Below are 20,951 nucleotides of genomic sequence, written 5' to 3' on the forward strand. Positions count from 1 at the left end.
AAACGTATATATATTAAAAAAAACATAGCAGCCTGTGATACTAGAGTGAAGTCTTCTCTCAGCTCCAGTTTCAAAAAGGATTCACAAGAAAGTAAATCCTTTCAAAGCAGCTTGCAGAACAAAGTGGTAATATGGAAAACAAATAAAGGGGGAACACTGATGAAGGCACAGAAATGCCAGGCAGTGCAAAGCATACCATTGTCTAATGTATTATTATTTGCTCTCTCACCTACTGAAAATACAGTTTGAACCACAGAAAGAGATTGGGATAATATTAATAAAAAGCAAAAACACACAATCTTCCACTGTTATACATTGGCAATAACTTAATGGCTGCTATCAGCAGTGGATTAAGGTTTCCTGGGGCCCCGAGCCAGAGCAAGTGTGGGGGCCCCATCCAACCCAGTCCACTTGTGGTCCCGCCCCCGTTCCGCCCCCTCTGCCTGTGGCCCTGCTCACGCCCCCACCCCTTTTTGCCTCTTCCCCGGGGCTCCTCCCCATTCCACCCAGAGTCCCCCCTCATTCCGTCCCCCCGACTGCAGCCCCACAACCCGTTTGGTACTTTTTGGTCCCCACTACAGCCCCAAGACCAGAGAAGCTCTGTCCCCCTGTCACGGCCCCAGCGGGGAGTGAGAGCTCCCTCAGCCCTGAGGCCGCAGCAGGCAGTGAGAGCTCCTCTAGTCCCCAAGCGACAGCCAGGGTCCCAGTGCTGGGGCTTCCCCTGCCACCCCTTCCCCCACACTTCTGCAGGGGCCAGGCCCGGGACAAATTTTTATTTTTCTGCTTGGGAATGGGGTCAGACGCAGGAGCTTTCACTGACGTCCACTGGCTTCCCCTGCAGTCCCGGGCTTCTGCCAGGGATGGGGGGCACTGGGGGCTTCTCCCGCCGCCCCCCGGTTTCTGCCAGGGAGTGCAGTTGGGGGGCATGGGGGCTGCCCCGCCACCCGGCACTGCTGCCGGCGAGTGGAGTTGGGGGGGGCTTCCCCTACCCTGCCCACCCGACACAGGTCCTGTAGGCCCAGTGACTAATCTGCCACTGGCTGCTATTAAAAAGCAAACGTGCTCTTCAAAAACAGATGGTCGGGGGCTTCACCTGCACCTGAAACAGGCCTGAATAATGCCATTATGCCTCCTAGCATGGAGTCAAAAGGAGCTTTTTCATCAGCTGGCATCCTGTGCACCAAATTACACCTAGGACAGAGTGATGAATCAATGGGACTTTCTCTTACACATTTTATCAGACATCATCAGGTATCCACAAGTCTAATGAAAGACTCCTTAAGAGTACCACTTATAATGGTCCCTCCCTCCTCTTGCCCCCCACCAGGGGCTTTTGTTTTTTATGAAGTTGTTGTGTTTGATATACAAGTTGTGTTAATAATTTTTCAATATAAATCTCGGATTTAAAAATTCTGGGATCCAAAGTAAAACAGATCTCCAAATCGCTAGACTACAGAGCTAGTTAACTGATTGCATTACTTTGTAGAATCTCGTGGAACCTTCCAGACCTTCTGAGAACTAAATTTTCCTCGAACCTCCTAAAATGTTGTCAGTCATGCCCTCGCAGGTATATAAGGGGCAGGGGCATCACCACTCAGTCAGTGAGATAGAAGAACAAACTGAAGTGAAGTGAGAGTCCAGCTGCAATACTGCAAACCTTGTTTTATTGTATAACTGTGAAAGTGTACTTGTTTTTTGAGACTTGAAGAATGTAAGTAGTGATTAATAAAGAAAATATTTAAATGAGATGCCAGAGATATCTATCGAACTCCTATCTACGCAACAACATAAAAGAAATACTGTTACTTTTTTTGCCATGCTTACCACATAATATTTCATGACTGTCTAAGACTGCAGAACATAGACTTTTGCTCTCCCTAATACTATCTGTTTGCCCCTATAGAAAATAAAAGATGCCTCCAAAGAAGGCTTCAGGAGCTCAGTATAGGAAGCGAAAAGCTCAACTGCAATCTAGTTTGCAGCAAGGGGCAGATTTGATGGGAAAATATCTGAAACAGAACATAGACCAGGCTGAACATAACAGTAATTTCCTCAGTTTGGTAGAGATCTTGGGAAATATGATGTCATGTGTGAGCACCTATGTCAAGTCGTTCATAAAGAAGCTTTGGACCATTACTGCAGCAAAACAATTCAAAAACTAAATTGACTGACCTTATGTTATCAAGCACCTTCCTTGCCACAAGGTCAGTGGCAACTCTACTGGAAAAGGCTTAATAGAACTATTTATAAACATTTTGAATGAAAACAAAATAAAAGCCACAGCCAAGGCTGCAACAACAGCGTGAACATGAAGAGAAGAAACAGTGGTATCCAGGCAAGGATTCTTGTGCTGAATCCAAGAGCTTTCTTCATGTATTGTGGCTGCCATTCCCTCAATCTGGTTGTGTCAGATGCATCTTCTTTAGATTCAGGATCTCTCTTCAGATTACTACAAAGGATATATGTCCTGTTTCCAGCATCAGCTATCAGGCGGAAGATCTTCATGGGCAATGTTACAAAATCTGACCGTGAAGCCACTAAATGATACTCACTGGGAAAGCTGCATGACAGCATAAAGCCAGTGAGCTACCAAGTGACTAAGGTTTATGACGCCCTGATGGAACTGGTGCAATCACCAGGCCAGAACCTGACACAAGTAGCGCCTGGCAAAACAGATCACTGAATTCAAATTTCTAGTCTCAGTGTGATTTGGCACAATATCTTGTTACAGGAAACATTGTAAGCAAGGCATTGCAAACTCAGTCGATGGACATTGAGACCATTATTATGAGGAGAAGCTGCCTTGATTTCACTGCGGCCTACAGAGACAATAGATTTGAAGCTGCCATAACTGCTGCAAAAGAAATGGCAGAAAACTTAGGATTTAAGCCTGTCTTCAAGGAAACCAGTATTCATCGGAAGAAGAGATAGTTTGGTTCAAGGGCAAAGATGAGGTGATGGGAAGCTAAGAAGAAAAATTCAAGAGGGAGCTTTTTTTTTGCTCACTCACTGACACTGCTTGAATGCCCATCGAAGAAAGTTTCAGACAAATGAAGCTCCACAAAAAGACCTGGGAGGGTTGTATGACCTTAGTAAGCTTTCAGCATACAGAAAAACACTCATGAACAATTGTACAAACTTTCACCAGACATTGACACCTGGGGAATCTTCAGATGTCATTGATAAAGACCTCTGTGTCAAATTGGACAACATCCATCACAGTTTGCCACACTGAAAGCGCTCTCCCCTCCAAGTTCTCCAACTCATTCATGATGCAGAGCTGAAGGACACTTTTCCTAATGTGCGGATAGCTTTGAGGATTCTGCTCATGCTGCTGATCACAGCTAGGAGTGGTGAGTGCAGGTTTTTGAAGCTCAGCTCATTAAAACATATTTTCAGTTGATAAAACATATTGCCAACGAGTGACATCACTTGCTATTTTATCACCTGAGAATGCCATTGGCCAGTCTTTGGATCTCTTGGATGCTGTGCTTCAGTTCGTGATGGCAAAGGTGAGAAAAGCAACCTTTTGAACTAAAGGACAAGGGTTAACATTCTAAGGCTGTCACCTAGTGTAACGCTATTTAATACTGGTCCACCCAATGTTGGTGCACAGTTCAATTTCTTGATGTTAGTACATTTCAGTTATTCTTAATATTAAAGTTTCTATAAGCTTAGGGGAAACAATTTTTTTATTTGCTTATATATGGTATGAATAAATACAGATTTACAGATCCTAGTGTGCACATTTATCGTTTTATAAGACAGGTATAACTCATGCATGCAAATCATGCATCAAAGTCATGAAATGGGCTGCAAATGCAATAAAAAATAAGGTAGTCAAAAGTTTGACAAATGGAGGGGGCACTGAAGATGCTCCTCACCTGGGACACTGTTTTGGTCTTGGGCTGGCCCTGATCATAGTAGAACCTTCTACCCTTAAAAATCTATGAATCTAGAAAGAGAAGCGTTTGCATTCTACTGTGACACCAGTGTCATGGACAGCACCAGTGTTATAGAAAGTGAAGGCAATATCTGAGCTAAAAAGTTATTTTTGATGATACTCTTTCTTGCCCAAGAGAAACAGTTTTGTATGTCTAACCGCAGTAAGTTGAGAGAGAACCACAAGTTTATTTGGTCATAGTGCTTTGTTAGGAAATTTTAAGGTATATTAATTCACCACTGCTTTTTGTCTAAATGAAAATAAAAAAAACATGGCTGTTGAAAGTAGCACTCGCAATGGAAAACACGTTCAAAAGTATAGTAACAGAGCATAATCAAGATTGGCACCCACTCTGGATTCATTTCAGTCAAAAAGAAATAAGAATAGTCAAGTAGAATAAGTGTCGCCAAACTAGATTAAACTCCAGTTGCAGCCAACAGTCTGATTTTCTGCAGAACACAACTTTTTAGTACTGACATTGCCAACAATGGACATCAAGCCAAGAACAATGATTAACATGATTAACGTGGATAGAAAAAAAAAACTAGCACTGTATTTTCTCAATACAAGTCTAAGAAAATGTCTTGTCAGACAAGGAAGATAATCTAGGTCACTGCTATGCATTAACAGATTTTCAAAAACACAAATATCTTTGAAATAAAGATTAAAAAACAAAAACTTTCAGGGAAAGCAAAGAGATCTTGATAGAGAATCTAAAACAAGCCTAAAGTAATAAGAGCTGCAATAAAAATGTTTTCCACTTTTCTTTCCCTGTGTAAATGCTTTCAGAAAACTCTCACCGTTGCCATATTAATCTGAGGGATAGATATGTTTTAATCAAAAGTAATTTCTTTCCTACAGTCAGCATTTTGCTTATATAAAACCCAATATGTTTCCTCTATTTTTATGCCATATAATGGTCAAACTATGAAAAATATAACACTATAAATGTATTATATTTTGAATGTGTTTAAGTGTTAGACATTTGATTACTTCAGAGTATTAAGGAAAATACTGAACATGATTTTTTTTAAAAATGTTTTAAAAGCATCCAGGGACCCTGCTAAAAAAAAAAAAAAATCAAGATTTCTCCAGCCCCGTTTTTCTTGCTTTGAACTTTCCCATTTTGAGTCACTATCTTCATACTATAATCCCTCTGCTGGACAATGACAGGAGTCACTTTAGTGCTAATCATCTAAGCTTCTACTGATTGAGGTCTGGTCTACACTTACAACTTAAATTGACATAGCATAGAAAAATCCACACCCCTGAGCACCGCAGCTATGCCGACCTAACACCTGATGTAGAAGCAGGTAGGGAAATGGAAGAATGCTTCATGAGGACGTGGAGTTCCTACAGCGATAGAAAAACTCCTTCCATTGCTATAGTCTGTGTCTACACTATGGCATTACCATGGCATAACTACATTGCAATAGCTATGTCACTATAGCACCTGTAGTGTACACACTGCTTAATACAAAGTACTCCATTTACACAGGATGGTACCACGTCCACAGCATTCTCAGTCTCCCGCCTGGCTGCTGACTCTTCCTATGCTCCCTAAAGCCTCCTAGTCTCTTTCAAGGACTATAAGGAACTCATTAGTGAGAATAAAGTTAGTTAAAACTCCTTCCAAACAAATCACTCACCGATTCAGCACAATAGCAATGTAACTATCTGTTTAGTCATAGATACTAAGGTCAGAAGGGACCATTATGATCATCTAGTCTGACCTCCTGCACAACGCAGGCCACAGAATTTCACCCGCCGACTCCTGCGAAAAACCTCTCACCTATGTCTGAGCTACTGAAGTCCTCAAATCGTAGTTTAAAGACTTCAAGGAGCAGAGAATCCTCCAGCAAGTGACCCGTGCCCCATGCTACAGAGGAAGGAGAAAAACCTCCAGGGCCTCTTCCAATCTGCCCTGGAGGAAAATTCCTTCCCGACCCCAAATACAGTGATCAGCTAAACCCTGAGCATATGGGCAAGATTCACCAGCCAGATACTACAGAAAATTCTTTCCTGGGTAACTCAGATCCCACCCCATCTAACATCCCATCACAGGCCATTAGGCCTATTTACCATGAATATTTAATTACCAAAACCATGTTATCCCATCATATCATCTCCTCCATAAACTTATCAAGTTTAATCTTAAAGCCAGATAGATCTTTTGCCCCCACTGCTTCCCTTGGAAGGCTATTCCAAAACTTCACTCCTCTGATGGTTAGAAACCTTCGTCTAATTTCAAGTCTAAACTTCCCAATGACCAGTTTATATCCATTTGTTCTTGTGTCCACATTGGTACTGATCTTAAATAATTCCTCTCCCTCTCCGGTATTTATCCCTCTGATATATTTCTAGAGAGCAATCGTATCTCCCCTCAACCTTCTTTTAGTTAGGCTAAACAAGCCAAGCTCCTTGAGTCTCCTTTCATAAGACAAGTTTTCCATTTCTCGGATCATCCTAGTAGGCCTTCTCTGTACCTGTTCCAGTTTGAATTCATCCTTCTTAAACATGGGAGACCAGAACTGCACACAGTATTCCAGGTGAGGTGTCACCGGTGCCTTGTATAACGGTACTAAAACCTCCTTATCCCTACTGGAAATACCTCTCCTGATGCATCCCAAGAGCGCATTAGCTTTTTTCACAGCCATATCACATTGGCGGCTCATAGTCATCCTATGATCAACCAATACTCCAAGGTCCTTCTCCTCCTCATGGTATTCCACTGAACTGGTAGGACACCAATTATACCTAGCAGAAAAGGGTGCCAGAGGCTGCCTCTGCCCTGTTTTCCATAGAGGAGACATTCAGTAACAATTATATGTAGGAGTATTGGGGAAGAATAAAGCTAAAATAGTAGAAAGCAGAACTTACTACCCTGAAGACTATATTTTCTAAAATCAATACTAGCAGTTGGCGACATTCCTCAATATGCCATGGTAGAGCTGAATGAGATCCTCCAAGTTCAGTTTGAAATGGGTTCACAAGAGAATAATGTGATTCATAATTCCCGCCCCCTAATATTATGTGAGAATTGTTTCACTTAGGTTCTCAGACCCTGAAGTTAAAAACAAGAATTAAATTTAAATGAATCCAATTTTTCCTATCTATGGTCTAATTTCATTGTAAACCATAGCCAAGGTTCAGGTTCATCAGCTTTGTGCCCACTCACATGTGTGCTGAAACTGAAGGCTGGACCAGGCCTCATCTTCAATAAGAGAAGAACTTACTGTTCTCAAGGAAATTGATTTCCCTTTGTAAAACTGGAATAAAGTTTTTTATTGTATCATAATAAAAAAGACACTGACAACTAAGCAGGGAAAATAGCAAATGTAACATTGTACTCTTGGCCACTGCCTGCCACCAGCCAGAAGGAAATGTTCTTTTCCAACATCTCCACCTGGATCAGAACAGTCAGCTAAAACAGTTTCTCTCTCAGAGAATCCAAATAAAAATGGCTTCTGCTGGACCAAGTTGTCCCTCTTGATTAGAAGGCATAGCCTCAGTCAATCAAAGAAAGGAGAAAAACCCATGTGATTTCCACTGTAAAATTTATTCTAACGAACCAGGTTCAAAATAAAAATTCACCAAAAATAGAATCCTGAAAAAAAGACATAGTAACAATACCCACAGAAAGCAAAAAATATGCAAAAATCACACTCCTCTAATATGTACACGATTCCAGTTGTCATTTCCATATGTACAGTTTTTCTAATTAGGTGAGCTATTCTGTCAAGTTTATTAATCCTCCCTCCCTCCTAGATATCAATTTATTGAATGCAGCAATGAATACAGAGAATTAAGTGCTCATGTTACCAGTAATACCAGTGTCTAAAACATGAAGACCCCAAAAAACATTTTTAATTGAGACATCATGACTAACAGTAATTCTATGAATCATTAATACATTAGAAAATGCCCCGTCAACAGCAGTACAAAAATGGTATACATACACACACACACCCACACACCCCTACCCAAGTTAGCTAAATATGTGTCTACACTCACCATCATGCACAGGGGTCCTCACCTCTCAAGCATTGATTCAGAATAATCAACTGTTGCAAATGATATCCTAAAGCTCTCTTTCACCCCTTCATCCCAGGCTGACCATTTCTCTTTTTCTCCACTCCAGGAGCAGCTAAGTCACACCACTAACCTTGAGGCTGAGAAGAAAGACAGCCTATTTGTAAACCATAATGCCATTCTGTGAACAGTCATGGTGTTTACAATGTCTCCAAATCCCCACACTGAGCATCAGGTCAGCAAAACTTTAAGCTGCCAAAAACCTGAGGTGCTGAGATGAGCCTTACACCCAGATTGAAGAAGCAGGCGTGCAGAGTAGCTAGAAATTTTTGCTTTAAAAAAAGTTACCTGTGGAATTCTTTCTGAGGACATGAGTGCTTGATTATAAAAAATGCGACCAAAGTGATCTCGATCCGGAAATACTTCTGCCTGGCGGGGTAAGTTTGCTCCTCCTGAGTCAACTAAGTCAAGTGGAATGAAAAATAGATTTACATACAATTTATCTCCTGCACAATTTTAAACAGAGATATTATTTCATATTATTTAAAAATTACTTGAAATGTCACCTGTTTGCAAAAATGTATACTCAACATACTAATCATGAAAAACAGGCCAGGCGTCTCCATTTGCAAAAGGAAAATTGATGAGAACACATGAGCAGCTGTTATGCATCCCAAACATTTTTAGGTAAACTAATGGTAGCTGCATATAAAGATGTAATTACACTTGGCTTTACAAATCTTTTGAAATTCATCTGACAAACACCTGTTTGTTTTAAAAGACACTCCCTTATAGGCCTTAAAACAGGAAATTAAAAATTAAATTTTCTGTGTTCCAGAATAAACTTATTTCCTTCCTACATATATACAATCTAATATCATTCACTGTAGCTGCAGAAATTAAAACTACACTTAATTAAAACAATATAGAAGGAAAGACATTCTAAGGGAGGCACTTCTTAACCTCTCACTTCATGAGTGGTTGCAAGAGCCTAATGCTTTGCTTATAACTCGATAAATCACAGAAGAGCATACCTTTGGTTTCAAAGAATAGAATCACACAGAATTGCTCACTGGCAATCCATTCACTCTGACGGTAAAAGTTTACAAGCCAAATATTGTTTGTTAAGAAGTTAAACTGAAGAATTTATATTAAAAATATACTACCTATACCACAGCAAGCACATTTAGCACACACATTTGCTTATTTAATAAAATGTCTAAGCATGCTAAAATTAAAAAAATAAATTTACTCAACCATTGACTTTTTTGACTGATTAAACAAACATGGAGCAAAACACATTGAGATGGAATATACTCAAAAAATGTCAAATTGTAGAAAGCTATTAACAGAAACTACAGATGAAGTTTGAATTTTTATTCTTTTTTAGATGGGAGTATTTCAAAAAATGTAAGTAACTTTCTAAGAGAACCTTTAAACAGAAATAATAAAACAACAAAATGACTTCAGTTCCTGTCTTTTACATATAACTTGAATTACGGTTGATGTGTGCACACAACCGTTCCCCACTGGGCTCTTTTGCTTTGCTCTATTACACAGGTAGTAAAATGAAATAACCCATTCCTCTGGGTCTTTAGTTCACTTTACTACCTTTATAAAAGGAATGAACAGATAAGCATATCATCAAAAAGCACTGTATATTGGAACGTGTCTGAAATCCAAAACACTTGACTGGTCAAATATGGGGGTATATCAGTCTTAGCCCTGGTCTACACCACAGGGTTAGGTCAAATTTAGCTACGTTAGTTCAATTTTAAAATTGACCTAACCAACCCCGTTCCGTCAACCTAAAGGGCTCTTAAAATCGACTTCTGTACTCCTCCCCGGCAAGGGGAGTAGAGCTAAAATTGACCTTGCTGGGTCGAACTTGGGGTAGTGCAGACGCAATTCAACGGTATTGGCCTCCGGGAGCTATCCCAGAGTGCTCCAATGTGACCGCTCTGGACAGCACTTTGAACTCCGATGCACTAGCCAGGTACACAGGAAAAGCCCCAGGAAATTTTGAATTTCACTTCCTGTTTGGTCAGCGTGGCGAGCTCAGCAGCACAGGTGACCATGCAGTCCCCCCAGAATCGCAAACGAGTTCCAGCATGGACCGAAAGGGAGACACTGGATCTGATTGCTGTATGGGGAGAAGAATCTGTGCTGGCCGAACCCCGATCAGAAAGAAGAAATACTAATATATATCTCAAAACCGCACAGGGCATAGTGGAGAGAGGTTACAACAGGGACACACAGCAGTGCCGCGTGAAACTCAAGGAGCTTAGGCAAGCCTACCAAAAGCCAAAGGAGGCAAACAGTCACTCCGGGTCAGATCCCCATACATGCACAGATCCCCATACATACAGCATGTGTGTGTGCTGCACATCCACCCGAAAACCGCAGCCCCTCTTTTTAAAGGTGAAACCCAGCCAGCATTGCTGGATATGAGAAAGGATGGCGCTTCAGTTTGAAACCATTCCCACATGTTATGAAGGCGTAAGAAGCCAACCCCGTGTACCAAAAGGCTTACCACGGCTGCCTGGAAACCCAATTCTGTTGCCCAGCCGTTTGTGATGTCTCACCATACTGGCAGGTGCTCAATATAAAAGGCAAAATGCGACCTTGTACCTAAAGCACATGTGCTGTCTGCTGTGAATTGCTTGATTCACTGTGAAAGAGTCTCCCTTTTGTTCTCAGAAATGTATCATCTTAAACTTTACTCTCCCTTTTTATCTCCCCCCGGTGCAAATGTTTCTATTCTCCCCGATCATCTCCATCCCGGAGGTTTTCGCAGATTAGAAGGCGAAAGAAATGCACTTGCGATGACATGTTTTCCGAGCTCATGAAGTCCTCCTGCACTGATAGGGCACAGCTTAATGCATGGAGGCATTCAGTGGCAGAGGCCAGGAAAGAATTAAGTGAGCGCGAAGAGCAGAGGCAGGAGGCGATGCCGAGGCTAATGGGGGAGCAAACGGACATGATGAAGCGTCTGTTGGAGCTGCAGGAAAGCCAACAAGAGCACAGACCTCCGCTGCATCCATTGTATAACCGCCTGCCCTCCTCCCCAGTTCCATATCCTCCTCACCCAGACGCCCAAGAACGTGGGGGGGGGGGCACCCAGCCACTTGGAGGGAGGGGATAGCTCAGTGGTTTGAGCATTAGCCTGCTAAACCCAGGGTTGTGAGTTCAATCCTTGAGGGGGCCATTGAGGGATCTGAGGCAAAAATTGGGGATTGGTCCTGCTTTGAGCAGGGGGTTGGACTAGATGACCTGCTGAGGTCCCTTCCAACCCTGATATTCTATGATTCCACTCCAGACGAAGGCCCAAACAACAGAAGGCTGTCATTCAAACAGTTTTGATTTGTAGTGTGGCTACAAATTCATGGTAAATAGGCCTAATGGCCTGTGATGGGATGTTAGATGGGGTGGGATCTGAGTTACCCAGGAAAGAATTTTCTGTAGTATCTGGCTGGTGAATCTTGCCCATATGCTCAGGGTTTAGCTGATCACTATATTTGGGGTCGGGAAGGAATTTTCCTCCAGGGAAGACTGGAAGAGGCCCTGGAGGTTTTTCGCCTTCCTCTGTAGCATGGGGCACGGGTCACTTGCTGGAGGATTCTCTGCTCCTTGAAGTCTTTAAACTACGATTTGAGGACTTCAATAGCTCAGACATAGGAGAGAGGTTTTTCACAGGACTGGGTGGGTGAAATTCTGTGGCCTGCGTTGTGCAGGAGGTCAGACTAGATGATCGTAATGGTCCCTTCTGACCTTAGTATCTATGAATCTACAATAAGCAATGTGGCCTTGTCCTTCCCCTCCTCCCGCACCTCACCCCACCTGGGCTACCTTGTCAGTTATCTCACTTTTTTTTTTTAATTAATAAAGAATGCATGGTTTCAAAACAATAGTTACTTTATATCCTTTGCCAGCTGTGATCAAAGGAGGGAGGGTGGTTGGCTTACAGGGAATTAAAATCAACAAAGGGGGTGGGTTTGCAGCAAGGAGAAACACACAAAACTGTCACACCGTAGCCTGGTCAGTCATGAAACTGGTTTTCAAAGCCTCTCTGATGCACAGTGCACCTCACTGTGCTCTTCTAATCGCCCTGGTGTCTGGCTGGTCAAAACTGGCCACCAGGCGATTTGCCTCAATCTCCCACCCCGCCATAAATATCTCCCCCTTACTCTCACAGATATTATGGAGCACACAGCAAGCAGCAATAACAATGGGAATGTTGGTTGCGCTGAGGCCTAACCTAGTCAGCAAACAGCGCCAGCAAGCTTTTAAACGTCCAAAGGCACATTCTACCACCATTCTGCACTTGCTTAGCCTATAGATGAACTGCTACTACTGTCCAGGCTGCCTGTGTACGGCTTCATGAGCCTTGGGAGCAAGGGCTAGGCTGGGTCCAAGGATAACTATTGACATTTCAACATTCCCAACGGTAATTTTCTGGTCTGGGAAGTAAGTCCCTTCTTGCAACTGCTCGAACAGCCCGGAGTTCCTAAAGATGCGAGCGTCATGCACCTTTCCCAGCCATCCCACGCTGATGTCAGTAAAACGTCCCTTGTGATCCACCAGTGCTTGCAGCACCATTGAGAAGTACCCCTTGCAGTTTACGTACTTGATTGGCAAGGTGGTCTGGTGCCAAGATAGGGACAGGCGTCTATCACCCCACCACAGTTAGGGAACCCCATTGCAGCAAATCCATCCAGTATGACCTGCACATTTCCCAGAGTCCTTGATAGCAGAACATCAGTGACTGCACTGGCTACTTGGATCACAGCAGTCCCCACAGTAGACTTGGCCACTCCAAATTGATTCCCAGCTGACTGGTAGCAGTCAGGCATTGCAAGCTTCCACAGGGCTATCGCCACTTGCTTCTCAACTGTCAGGGCAGCTGTCATCTTGGTATTCCTGCGATTCAGGGCGTGGAAAAGAACTCACAAAGTTCAAGAAAAGTGGCCTTACACATGCGAAAGTGTCACAGCCACTGGGAATCATCCCATACCTGCAACACTATGCGGTCCCACTAGTCTGTGCTTGTTTGCCGGGCCTAGAATCGGCGTTCCACTGTATCAACCAGCCCCACTGCTGCCATGATGTCCCAACTGCCACAGCCCATGCTTTCAGGAACGTCTGTGTCCATGTCCTCATCACAATCGCCCTCGTGCTGGCGTCTCTTAGCCTGGTTCTGCACATACTCCAGGATAATGCGAGTGGTGTTTACAATGCTCACAACAGCAACGGTGAGTTGAGCGGGCTCCATGCTTGCAGTGGTATGGCGTCTCCACGGATAACCCAGGAAAAAAGGTCCAAAACAATTGTCTGCCGTTGCTTTCATGGTGGGAGGGAAGGAGGAAGGGATGGAGGGGCACTGACGACACGTACCCAAAACCACCCTCGACAATGTTTTTGCCCCATCAGGCATTGGGAGCTTAACCCAGCATTCCAATGGGCAATGGAGACTGCGGGAACTGTGGGATAGCTACCCACAGTGCACTGCTCCGTAAGTCGATGCTAGCCACAGTACTGAGGACACGCTCCGCCCACAATGCGCTTAGTGGGGACATACAAAATCGACTGTAGAAAATCGATTTCTAAAAATCGACTTCTACAAAATCGACCTAAATTTGTAGTGTAGACATACCCCTAGAAATGTAGGACTGCAAGGAACCTCAATAGGTCATCTAGTTCAGTCCTCTACACTGAGGCATGTCTAAGCATTATCTAGACCAGTGGTTCCCAAACGCGTTCTGCCGCTTGTGCAGAGAAAGCCCCTGGTGGGACGGGACGGTTTATTTGCTTGCCGCGTCCACAAGTTCGGCCGATCGCAGCTCCCAGTGGCCACGGTTCGCTGCTCCAGGCCAATGGGAGCTGCTGGAAGCGGCAGCCAGTGTGACCCTCGGCCCGCGCCGCTTCCAGCAGCTCCCATTGGCCTGGAGCAGTGAACCGCGGCCACTGGGAGCCGCGATCGGCCAAACCTGCGGACACAGCAGGTAAACAAACCGGCCCAGCCCGCCAGGAGATTTCCATGCACAAGCAGTGGAACATGTTTGGGAACCACTGATCTAGACCTTCCCTGACAGGTGTTCATCTACCTTGTTGTTAAAAACCTCCAATCACAGAGATTCCACAACATTGCCAGGTAATTTGTTCCTTACAGTTAGAAGTTTTTCCTAATGTCTAACCTAAATCTCCCTTGCAGCAATTCAAGCCCATTACTTCTTGTCCTGTCCTCAGTGATTAAGGAGAACAATTTATCGACCTCCTCCTTATAACAAACTTTTATGTGCTTGAAGACTTAGCATGTAATGCCCCCCTTCAGTCTTCTCTTCATCTGCGCGTTAAATGTGCTTGCTGTGAGGTAGTATATTTTTAATAAAAATTCTTCAGCACTGAAATACTCCCATCTAAAAGATTACGTAAGTCCACTTGTTTCAATCTTTCCTCATAGGTCATGTTTTCTAGACCTTTAATAATTTTTGTTCCTCTCCTCTGGATTTTCTCCAATTTGTCCACATCTTTCCCAAAGTGTGGTGCCCAGAACTGGACACTATACTACAGCTGAAGCCTTATTAGTGCTGAGTAGAGTAGAAGAATTATTTTTCATGGCTTGCTTACATCACTCCTGCTAATACAGTAGAACCTCAGAGTTATAAACACCATAGTTACAAACTGACCAGTCAACCACACACCTCTTTTGGAACTGGAAGTATGCAATCAGGCAACAGCAGAGCCCACAAAAAAAACAACAAATACAGTACAGTACTGTGTTAAATGTAAACTACTAAAAAAATAAAGGGAAAGCAGCATATTTCTTCTGCATAGTAACGTTTCAAAGCTGTATTAAGTCAATGTTCAGTTGTAAACTTTTGAAAGAACAACCATAAAGTTTTGTTCGGAGTTACAAACTTTTCAGAGTTACGAACAACCTCCAATCCCGAGGTGTTCCTAACTCTGAGGTTCTACCGTACATCCCAGAATGATGTTCACTTTTTTTACAATGGTATTATATTGTTGATTCATATTTAGTTTCTTATCCACTATAAACCCCAGATCCTTTTCTGCAGCACTCCCATTTTGTATTTGTGCAACCATTTGTTCCTTCCCACATGCAGTATTTTGCATTTGTCCTTACTGAATTTCACCCTATTTATTTCAGTACATTTCTCCAGTTTGTCCAGATCATATGAATTCTAATCCTGTCTTCCAAAAGGCTTGCAACCCCTCCCAGCCTGGTACTGTCCACATTTATAAATGTACTCTCTGTGCCATTATTCAAATCATTTATAAAGATAATGAACAGAATCAGACCCAGGACAAATCCCTGCAGGACCCCACTTGATATGCCATTTCAGCTTGATTGTGGACCATTGATAACTACTCTCTGAGTAGTATTCCAACTAGTTATGCACCCACCTTATAGTAAGTTCATCTAGGCTATATGTCTCTAGTTTGTTTATGAGAAGGTCATTTGAGACATCAAAAGCCTTATTAAAGTCAAGATATAGTGTTGATGGCGTCCATTTAAAAATGTAGTCTTCTAGCTAGAATCCCTGACCTTTGTTTAACAGCAGCCATTTACTATTTTTGTAATGGGACTTACCTAAATATAGACAAGGGAGATGATTTTGCATTGCAATTTCTTGAGCGCGTAAATGTTTCTTCACCGTGACTGGATAGTAGGTACCACCTTTGACAGTTGCATCATTAGCAACAATCAAGCACTCCACTCTGAAAAGTAGAAACTTTATGAGAACCAAACATATTTCCCAACTGACCTACTTTACCACTATAACCATGATAACTGCAACAATTTCCATCAGCATTAAATGTTTATTGCTTTAAAACTGTTCCACTGTTTGATACCTCTCTTCAAGGCTGCATGTGATTTCATGTCATATTTGCTTCCAGTTCTTATAAAAAATACTATTAATGAAGAAGCATCTGAAATCTCTAGTTTTAAAGAAAGCTGCACGCATTTTACTGAGCACAGCTGTTGTTAAACATTTTCTTATACTCTCAAAATCTGCTGCAATGTGCATGTCCTTCTCGAAAAATCCCTATTTCTGTGTTCTGTATTGGCAGCGTTCATATTCTGAGAAGGGGACGCATAGTATGACAGTCCAGTGTCAAAATATAAAGCAGTCCCCCAACCTTCTCTACAGTTGCATCAACTAAAGGAACAACTTTATAGCTTCAATTGTTGTTCATGTGGCAAAGCAATTGTTCTGCTGATTAGCAGTAAGTAAGCTGAAAAAAAAAGTTTACAATGCAGGGCTCCCACACTGTCAACGTCAACAGCGATATTACTTTTCAACATAAGGCCACCCACAAGACGTTAACGAAAAGAGAAAGTGTTTATTTTAACATAACACACATGCTGGATTTAAAACCAACTGTAGCTAAATACACTTTGGAAATTCTCAGTCTAATACACTTTTGGAAGAAAAAAATACATCGTTTTCTTAACTGTACTTTGGCACCTGGTTGAAAATAAAATACTTGCTGTCATCATTCCTGATGAAACTGGAAATAGTAATCAACAGTCATGACTAGATAGATATACCTGTATTATATTTGATGGCAGAAATGAGGCTCTCGATGTGTTAGCATCAACATGGGAGTTTAGAACCAAGGAACTATGAATTTGTAATGTATTTTGTTATCTATTTCTTTTCAGTTCCAGATAAACTAACTTGGCTTCTTGGGTTATTGAGAGAACAAGAGACAGGTTCTCGGCTCAGAGCAGCTGAGGAGTGGTAGTGGAGTGGAAAAGGTGTTTCTAAGATACATTTCAATCACCCAGTTCTGGGCTGTTTAAGGGTGCTCTAAACTACGCAGGCTGCAGTCATCCCACAGGGACCACTTCACCAGTCTAGAATCAGTGGACCACCATGTGATCTGCCCTTCCCCTCAGAACCTTAGCTGAGGCTGATAATCTGGCACTAAGACTCATGTAGATATTTAAGCTGATTTTTAAAAATTTTGTTACTGACTTAACTCTGAGCCATTCTGTCTTTGCAGCACCATACCTTCATGCTAGAAGAGCCTGTGAGTGGCTCTACCTAGAATCTACCATGGATTCATACCAATGAATCCATGAATTACCCAGACAGACTGTGAAAGCAAAGTAGCAACAGTTAGTTGCTCACTGATCAGCCAACTTATGGTAGAACAGAGTAGGTGAAATCCACAAACACCAGAAATCTCCCAGAGTGACCCAGGTACTTAAAACTTAAAAAAAAAAACCCTCCCCATTATTAGAAACAAACCCAAAGAACAGTTCCGCCTCAGTGGCATCCCCTTAAAGCCACAAGCCATTTGAACGCCCTTACTAAAACAGATTTTATTTTGAAGAAAGGTAAATGGCTGTTCAGAATATTTTTTTTAAGAAAGAAATATGAGAGGAGCTTGGCCATTAAGCCATACATCGTGGGTGGCACAAGAAGGCACTGGATAAAATCATTACCCTCCTGGGGTTCCTTCAGCTTCCTGGCTCATCATCCCTAAAGTAATATCCCATTACACTAGTTTTAACAAGTGCATCAATCTCCCTTAGAGAGACTTTAAATGAGCAAACCCCATTCTTAATCCAGGACACCTTTCCACATGTTTAAAATTGCCTTTCTACCTCACCTGTGTCCTTGCACAATTAACCACTTATTTCTCATCAGAAAGATAACAATGCAGCCTTCAAATGAGTTAATAGGGACGTTGCTACATGTATTTTCTAAGGTCTGATCTACACTAGAAAATTAGATCAGTTTAATGACATCAGTCAGGGGTGTGAAAAATCCACAACCAACCTAAATCCACCCACCCCCCACCCCCGTGTAGACAGCACTAAATTGACAGAAGAATTCTTCTGCCAACCTAGCTACTACCTCTCAGGGAGGTGAGTTACCTACGCTGATGAGAGAACCTCTCCCATTGGCATAGACAGCACAGCTGCAGAATTTTAGGTGTAAACAAGCCCTACAAATAAGAATAATAAGAACCCCGTTGAATCCTTTCCCTGAAGTCAAAACTAAATCGGCAGAATAGCAATTTTAGTAATCTTCTGGGTCATAGAAGTCAACTACGGGAAAGCCTTCAACTTAATATTGGAAACAAAGTGCTAGATGGCTCCCAGAGCTGGAACTAGGAACCACACAAAAACATCCTCTTGCTTGTATAATAGACATAATATGTAGATCACTGGCTATTTCTTACCCCGACACTCTTCCAATGCCTGTGATAATGCCTCCTGCCGGTACCTCTTCATTACCATACAACTGGTAACCTGCAAACTGGGAGAACTCCAAGAATGGAGACCTAAAAAAATGACAAACATTATGACAGGATTATTAACCAGAAGCAGCCTGACAAACATTATTTTCTTTTGTAGAGTTCATGGCTTTAAAATGTGTTCTTGCAATACATCTTCCAAACAATAGATATGTCAAGATTACGAACCAACACTACTTGCCAGCAGGGTGGATAAAAATCAATGATTTAAAAAAATAAATTAAAAAATGGGATTTTTTTAATTTAAATTGGATTTTTTTGAGGAAAAAACCTATCTAAAGATAGTTTTAATTAAGATACAATATAGCTCAAAGATATTTCATCATAGAATAGGGATTATAAATTCTAATTCTATAGTATGAGACAATATATAGTCATATAATGTTTAAGAAAAGTTTTGTAAATGAGTTCCAATAGTTCATGGAATAGGGACCCAATCTTATGGGGTTCCAGAGGCTTCTATATAGATTATTTAGGTTAATCTTTCTATCTACCCAATGGGACTCAGTGCTCTATCTAGAAGATACCATCAGAAATGCTTAGTTTTGCAGTTCTCAAACTGTGGATTTGTGTCTTCAAAGATAGCATGCATGTTAACAGCAAAAATTGTTTTAAATAAATAAATAAATAAATATAGAGAGGTGAGAAATAACAGACCTCAACCCTATTGTCCCTCTGCAATTTTGTGTACACCTCTCTCTGAAAGTGCAAAGTTTCAAAAAGTTCAAAGAATAGAAGATTGTTGGGGGGCGGAATAGATCTGGACAAGGAGAAGAAGTCTGGAGATAAATGTGAGAAGGGAGGGACAGGCAGTAAAAACAAAAGTGAAACTGTTTGAGCAGTATATTCCAGAAGTCTGGAGGCCTTTCTGAGTGTAGCCTTCATTGATTTGACATCTACCATACCATTCTCTCACTAGAAGGGAAAACCTATAATGGCAGCAGGCCATAAAAGAGACCCAATTTGAGAATATTTTAATGAAGTTCCCCTACTTGTGGGTAAGACAGGCATGCGTGCAAAATGCAAACAGTGCAACAGAGAAATTCAAGGCCTGGTTGCCCGAATGAAACAACATCATGAGAAGTGTTCCTTCTCAGGAGGTAGCTGCATTGAAGATGATGAAAGGAACATGTCTGAACATGCAGGATCTTCAGGTTGGTAAACTTTTTTAATTTCATACTTCTTTCTTAAGGACTGCCTGTCTTCCTTCTGGACTATTCTTGAATTCTCATGTTTGAGCAAAGAATATAGTTGTTATTTTATGGTACCATCATTTTAGATGCAGTTGCGATAAAAAACAAATAGCTGAAATAGGCAGATCTTCCTTTTACAATTTCACCTTTAAAGTAGTACTGAGTGTCAGTGAATGCAATGAGTAATACTAAATGAGCAGTATGCTAATAATAATTAAATAACTGCATTGACTTATTTTGTTAAGGAGAATCCATCCTCAACATGCAGGATTCTGAAGACTATCCACCTTCAAGATCACCATAATTTTCTATAGTTTCAGAGTTATCTGCCAATGATAGTGTTTCAGTCACATCATGTATGTCACATAGCCACAGTATATCACCTGTAGCAAAAAGGGAAGAAAAATATCCATCATCCAGAAATAACCATAGATAAATTTGTGAAAAGAACCAGCAGATTACAAAAAGAGGTAATGGAAGAAAAAATTGCCCAGTTTTATGCAACAAACTCTCCTTTCCGTATGATTGAGAACCCACACTTCATTAACCTGGTTCAGTCATTAAGATCAGGATACAGTCCACCCAACGGAGCAGATGTCGCAGGCAAATTGCTGGATAAAGCGTATGGAAGAGAAATTGAGCATTTGCAAAAGGTCTAGAGAGTGAAATTGTTAACCTGAGTCTTGATGGGTGGAGCAATGTCCACAATGATCCGGTTGTATGTGCTTGTGTGACAACAGAAGAAGGAAATGTCTTCCTTACAGAAACAATTGATACATCAGGAAATGCACACATAGCAGAATACTTTCAAGAAGTAGCAGTAAAAGCTACAACAAACTGTGAAAAAAAATTCAAATGTCTAGTATGCAGCTTGGTCATAGACAATGCTGCAAATGTATCCAAGATGAGAAGAAATTTAGAAGAGATTTCCAAGCTAACAACATGCGGTTGCAGTGCTCATTTGACGCACCTCCTAGTTAAAGACTTCAGTGTTCCAGAAATAAAGGCTAATGTTGTTGAAATTGCAAAATACTTCCGTAACAACCACTTTGCAGCAGCTGCTCTGAAAAAAGTGGGAAGAACCAAGTTAACTCTCCCACAAGACGTGCGATGGAACTCAGTAGTGGACTGTTTCGAGCACTATATCAAGAACTGGCCTAATCTGATGACAGTTTGTGAACAAAATCGTGAAAAAATAGTTGGCACTGTCACAGCCAAAGTTGTCAACATTGGGCTTAAGAGACATGTTGAACACATGCTGAGTACCCTGAAGCCTATTTCTATAGCCTTGAACAAAATGCAGGGAAATAGCTGTTTTATTGCTGATGCTGTTGAAATTTGGAAGGAACTGAGTGAGATCTTAGAAAGAGAAATATGCAATGACAGAGTTAAATTACAAGCATTAAAAAAACTAATGGGACAAGCACTCTCTCCAGCTCATTTTCTTGCAAATATTCTCAATACTCGGTACCAGGGTCAAACCTTAA

The 20,951-nt window shown here is 41.7% G+C and overlaps 1 protein-coding gene across 1 annotated transcript in view; it reads right to left on the bottom strand.

Annotated features, from left to right (window-relative positions):
- MCCC2 (methylcrotonyl-CoA carboxylase subunit 2) overlaps positions 1-20,951 on the bottom strand; it is a 98,404-nt gene that overhangs the window by 64,041 nt on the left and 13,412 nt on the right. Inside the window, exons 4-6 of the mRNA XM_074953988.1 lie at positions 18,197-18,298; positions 15,588-15,715; positions 8,324-8,436 (exon numbers count right to left, since the gene is read on the bottom strand). Of these exons, the coding sequence (XP_074810089.1) occupies positions 8,324-8,436; positions 15,588-15,715; positions 18,197-18,298 (343 nt within the window). The remainder of the gene's footprint in view (positions 1-8,323; positions 8,437-15,587; positions 15,716-18,196; positions 18,299-20,951) is intronic.

Source organism: Natator depressus, chromosome 5, assembly GCF_965152275.1.
Source record: "Natator depressus isolate rNatDep1 chromosome 5, rNatDep2.hap1, whole genome shotgun sequence".
In the NCBI taxonomy this organism is placed as follows: domain Eukaryota; kingdom Metazoa; phylum Chordata; order Testudines; family Cheloniidae; genus Natator; species Natator depressus.